General features: G+C 31.8%; 1 protein-coding gene across 1 annotated transcript in view; it reads right to left on the reverse strand.

Moving 5' to 3' along the window:
• Positions 1–2,132: 2,132 nt before the first annotated feature.
• The window catches only part of LOC106462706 (Golgi-associated plant pathogenesis-related protein 1-like), a gene marked incomplete at its 5' end in the record, with an annotated part of 9,263 nt that continues 4,944 nt past the window's right edge, over positions 2,133–6,451 (reverse strand). Inside the window, one exon of the mRNA XM_022390025.1 lies at positions 2,133–3,831. Coding sequence (XP_022245733.1) covers positions 3,680–3,831 — 152 coding nt within the window. The remainder of the gene's footprint in view (positions 3,832–6,451) is intronic.

Raw genomic sequence — 6,451 nt, forward strand, 5'->3', positions numbered from 1 at the left:
CTTGACCTCCCACGAACTTATAAATACTATCATTTTTATACTTTACATTTACTAATTAAATTAAAAATAAAACATATATAATATTAAATTTAAATTATTAACTACGTTTTGATGCCAATTTCATTGATGTAAGTAGTAAAAATGTTATTTAATAAAATTTTGAAAATAACGCTCCAAAACGTCGTGACACGTGCACTTTAACGTACTCGGGGCTAAAGGGTTAAAGATGGTTCACTTCCTGAACACTACAGTAGGTATGCCCGCAAGATCTAGAGTAGAGCCCCTCAATTTTTTTAGCCCATCTCAACCACTTCGTTGAAAAAAAGGTTTGTGCTTTCCCTTTTACTGTTGGTTTCAAACATTTTTTTGTACGAGAACCACCTGAATTTCATGGAACCGTCTCAAACATTTGTTATACGTGAACTACCTGAAATTCATGGAACTAAACATTATGTTGCATTTCCCTTTATTTGAATATGCAACTTTTTCTCGAACCACCTGAAGAGAGATTGATTGTTTATTTGTGATTAAGCACAAAGCTACACAATGGTCTATCTGTGCGATGCCTACCACGGGTATCGAAATCCCGGTTTCTAGCATTGAAATCCGCTGTGCCACTGGAGGCCCTTGAAGAGAGACGGCGGACCACAAATTGAGAACCGCTGAGACGGTGGAATGAGAATTTTCAACTTTAATATTCGTTTTCTTACATAGGTTATAGATAAATTGTTAGAACCTCTTTTAATAGTCTGTTTTCTTAATATATGATGTATACAAATTAAAATTAAATATTGCTATTAGCTTCAGTTATTCGCATACCATTTGCCTAATTAAATTTAAAATTAAAACTGTAAACACAGTTCATGCTTTTTTTGTTCAAAATTTTTTCTGAAAGGTAGATAAAGGGAATAACTGTCCCCAATTCTGAACAGATAAGGCAGTTAGTCATAACCCTACCCCCCGCCAAGTCTTGTTTGTGCAAATAGTGGGGCTTGACCATCATTTCTATAGCATAACCACGACCTCATTGCAGAAAAAGTTTGTTTGTTTGTATTTTTGCGTCATGAGCCATGAATCCTCGATTTCACAGTCAAGGCATGCTAACCGTTAGGCCACGTACGGCCCTAGTTCGTACTGTATGTGGTAATATAATGATTAACTATAAAGTTTAAAGTAAATACAACCCGTGCTTCTGGCTGTTATTCAATAATTAATTTTAATCATAAACTGTAAGTAGTCATTAAATTTATGAGAAAATAAAAATGTTTAAATGATACAGAACGTTATTTTAAAGCTTCAAGAACCAGAGAAAGTAAATATATATATACGAAATACGGTGTAACACTAGCATCAAAGTCTTATCCCTAACTTCGGGTTCTGTACATTTAAGTAGTTTGGCCTTCATGTATTTATAGTTGTTAACTCATGAATGTATTAATTACTTGGATAAAGTTTGTTTGTTGTTAAGTGCAAAGCTATACCATGAACTATCTGTGCTGTGCTCCTCCAGAGTATTGAAACCTGGTTTTCAGTGATATAAGCCTTCCGACTTACCGCTGAGCCACTAGGGGGCTTTGGTTACAGGCTTGTTTGTTAGTAATTAAGCACAAAGCTACAAACGGGCTAACTGTGCTCTGCCCACCACGGGTATCAAAACCCGGGTTCTAGCGTTGTAAGTCACAGACATACCGCTATGCCACCTGGGGGGGGGGGGGCTGGTTACAAGCGTTTATTTATATATAACAGTTTTTTTTATGACACACAAAGCATGTAGTAATATGTTACCTGATCGATGTCAGTGTAAGTTATTCTATCAGTTCTTAAAATAGAAAAGTATTTTTATTCTTCGTTAAGTGTGTTTCTCATTAAATTATTGATTAAATAATTTCTTTAATTTCCGATTTATCAACTCCTTACGCAATTACTTAATATAATATTTCATAAAACAACACTATGAATGAAAATCTTGTGTTATTCTCAGTTAAATCAATATTCTTACTCTTCTTGTAAAGTTTACGGTTAAGTTAAATGTAAAATTAGAACAAAATCACACAGAAACAAGAGACATGTATGCATTAAGGCACTTAAAAATTAGAATAATAATATAACATTCAACAAAACAATGATGCAAATGTCTTGAATATTGGTATTTTTATTCTGAACAAAAAATATTACGTACAAAACGACTAGGTGAAGTTCAGTGTCATAAGTTGGTATACAAAACTTAGAGATATGATTATACAAATCTGTTGCTATATCAAACAAAAGTGGAAGTTCCATTAAAATACTTCGCGTTTCTTTTCTATAAAATATATTATACGAAAACGGAAGACTCACACAGTTGTTTCTTGTATATATATATATATATATAATATAAATCATTATATAACAAGTAAATAGTTGAACCGCTAAATTTCTGGAATTATAAGCAAAATTCGCTGAATTAGAAAATAAATCAAGCTAAAAAGTATTGAATTAACTAGAAAACAAACAAACAAAAAAGAGTAAAAAGCGAAATGTCCTAATGCAATATAATTTTATTTAATATTACAGTGTTTTCAAAAAGGCTTTATTCTGTGCTATCTGATATTACATACATGCACAGCTATTTGACCACGAAAGCTGGTGAATCAAACTCTCCACTAGTAGTCACGAGAGAACAATGGAACATCACACTGTTTATCTTTAGAAATATTTGTTATCGAAATGTACTGAATTTTTAACTAAAAAAAGAAGTTTCGTCATTTGTTGACGTATCTCATTATGACGCAAAAGTTTATTACAGCGACATCTATAAAGAATGTGAAATGCAACCCTTTATGCAAAAACTATTTCATGGTTAATTCTAAACAAGTATATTTTTTATTACAAGTTAAAATATAGTTTGATTTACCAATATATATATATACCTAATTAATATATTTATTTCTTTATTTGTTTAATGATGAATATTCCAGATTTCTATCTCAAATCAACAGACGTTTTTATACAATGTTCTTAATATGTCGATTATAATTATGAATCCAAATTTTATCTTTTACTCAGTGTTTTAAGTACAAGAATATGCTATTATGTCAGTAAAATTTATTTTATATCAAGATTGTCTCTGTTGTTAAATACGAAGTTATAAGTGACTTCGTTTAATTACGCGATTTGACAACATAATTTGGCCTCGTACCACTTTTTTTCAACAATTGTGTATACAAATAAAGCACACGTTTTGAACATTGTACCACAAATGTTTGAATTTTCGTTGGATTTATTGGAAGTGTTCTAAAACACTTTATAGGAAAGGTACAATCTGATGATGTACCTGTACAAGTGATACAAGATGGCGCCATATGTACGATATTCATAAAATATGGCGTACCTGAATGAGTAATAAAAGGTATTCAAACAATAACATATTGTACACAGTAAAATAAAATAAAATAAACATACACACACACACTCAAAATATTGATATCAGTATTTCTTATACCGGACATTGGAAAGATAATGAAGGAATGTGTGAATTTAAACGTCAGTTGCAGATAGTACGAGCAGTAATTAACTTTTAAATTTTGTACCACAACAACTGTAGAACGATGTATATAACCTCCGTTTTCTCAAGCAAGACTAACTAATGAGGTTCTAACTTGAAAACCGTAGAGGTGAAAACGTACATACGATCCTCCGTTCATTTAGGAGGAGGAACATTTGCGGCAAAACTACCAACCATGTTGCCTGCAGGATTGTAGTTTGCAACTACAATTATCTTGTTAGTTTTGCTTCGTGCTTGAGCCACTCCCAGTTCGGTACTAGAGCGCCAAACCACCTGCGTGAAATGACCTGAAATTCAAGTAATTTTATCACTTTAAAAACCGGAAGACTACTTTTTAGATTAAAAAGGAAACAAAACAGTAATATAAATATTCATATATGTGCGTATACACAAAAAATTCTTCCAGTTAGGTCTAGTCTTGTATTACAACTCCCATGTACTTTAGGTGTTTCACTAATTGTCTAAAATTAAACTTCCCCTTCTTAAATTTTGACCAACTAGAAACTACCTGACAGAAATCTTAAAGTGATGCGGATGAAATTTATTTTTTATGCACCTTGTATAACAAGAGATTTAGAAACTGAACAGATACAATAATAAAACGAATCAGCATCGTTTTTTGTGGATTATTTACGGAGCTCTTCAACCAGGTAGCGCTTTAGTAGGTCAGAAGCGACTTCTCAGCTATAAGAATCCAACGCCCTCTATCTCGCTAAGACCGATTAGCAATCGGATATTGGTTGAATGTAACTACTGAATGAGTTGGGTTACTTCTCCGCTTGAAGAAAAAACTAAATTGAATTTTTATGTATAGCAGCTACTATATGTACTTCCGCAGGGTCCCCGAAAGTGTTCTGTTTCATGAGTAAATAAAACCCAAATTAAGAGTAAAAAATATTTTACCTCTTGCTTTTGAAGTTTATATGTGCATAATTCTTCTCGTGATTCATGGCATGCGCATCTTTTACTGACGTCACGACAATACAAACTACAACGTTGAGCGTCCCTTTATGTCTACTGACTGACTGACAGACAACAGGTGATCCCTACAGGCAGCCTTCGACCACCTGTCGGGAAAACAAGGGCGCCAACATGTCGATTATAGAAGAAAATAAAGAAACACTTTGCAGCCAGTAAAGTTAATTCATCTTACTCACTCTGACTACATACTGGAATTTACCATCCACAAGAAATGTATAAAAAACTTGCTGTGTTTGATCCTCTATACGTTAAGAACCGTTTCTAGTCGTTCTTTCTTTACTTTACACACCGTTTCAAGATGGTGCTATGATAAATATATTCAAGCACGTTGAGATATTTATTATATTTCATACGGAAACCCTTTTTAGCACATTGATTATATTTAATGAGTTCTTAAATTAAAAGAAAACGATATTTATGCCAAACCTCACGCTTGAGACTATTGACACCAGGGTATACAGGGAACTCGGTGAGAAAACTTTTTTTTTTTTTGTCTTTGAAATTGTGAGATAAATATTCCCGATTTCATCGCTTGTTACTAAGGCCTTGTTCTGTTAGTAATCAAATAGGAACTAAAAACAAAGTGTTCATGAAAGTTATTCTATCCAGCTAGTAGGACAAAAACAACGAAATATGACAAGTAGATTATATTCTGTTTAGCAGTTTAGTATATGGCAAAAAATTGAGGAATTAAACATTCCAATGAAGTTCTTTGTACTTTGGCCTTTTCATTTATTTGTATATAACTTTGTTGACTAAAGTCAAAGGACGGAAAATGTCAGCAGGGAGCATAAGATCGTCCTTAAATTGCAGAAAAGTAACTTTATCTGTTAGTGGCCCTGAACTATATATGTTTGGTGGAAATTCAAACTGTTGAACTTTTAATATATTTATCTTTATTGACCTTGACTGTAACTACCACATGTCTGTTGATTAACGTCCAACGTGCCTGATATTTTTTCAACTGAACACAACATCTACCAGGATTCTGATGAAACCAGTAGTCTGAAACGATTAGCGAAAAGCTCAATGTAAAACGATTCGGATGAAAGAAGAAAATGAAACTACAAAGTGAAACTATAAAGAGGTATTAATACTTCGCTATGCTATAAATTGTTAAAAACTGGTACATTTACTTTACTGAATATTCTCTACAAGTTTGGTAAATAAACTAAGAACTTATAAAATTTCAATCTGACGTACTATTTGCTTATTCACAATATAGACCCAATATTCAGACATTATTCTTTTCTCACAATAGATTGAGTATTCAGATATTAGGAGCAATGCCCTTAACAATATTGATCCAGTATTCAGATTTTATAAAAGATTACTTTCACAATATAGTTCCAATATCCAAATATCACGAGCAATGCCCTTCATAAAATAGATCCAGTAATCTTGTCCTAAATAATGGTATTAGATATGTTTTATCAAGAATGTTTACTTTATTGAAACACACGAAGGGGCGGACGTCGTACTTTTTTGAAGAATAAAAATGTTTATTTTATTCAAAAGATAACATGAAATACGTTTAACTTTGGTTAAAAGATAATATCAAGAACGTATTACCTTCTTTTCTAAAAATACTATGAAAGATGTTTTATCTTGTTTAAGATATAATATCAAGAACGTATTACCTTCTTTTCTAAAAATACTATGAAAGATGTTTTATCTTGTTTAAGATATAATATCAAGAACGTATTACCTTCTTTTCTAAAAAAACTATGAAAGATGTTTTATCTTGTTTAAAAGATAATATCAAGAACGTATTACCTTCTTTTCTAAAAATACTATGAAAGATGTTTTATCTTGTTTAAAAGATAATATCAAGAACGTATTACCTTCTTTTCTAAAAATACTATGAAAGATGTTTTATCTTGTTTAAAAGATAATATAAAAATGATTTACCTTATATAAATAATA

This window comes from Limulus polyphemus, unplaced genomic scaffold, assembly GCF_000517525.1.
Source record: "Limulus polyphemus unplaced genomic scaffold, Limulus_polyphemus-2.1.2 Scaffold1230, whole genome shotgun sequence".
NCBI lineage: Eukaryota > Metazoa > Arthropoda > Merostomata > Xiphosura > Limulidae > Limulus > Limulus polyphemus.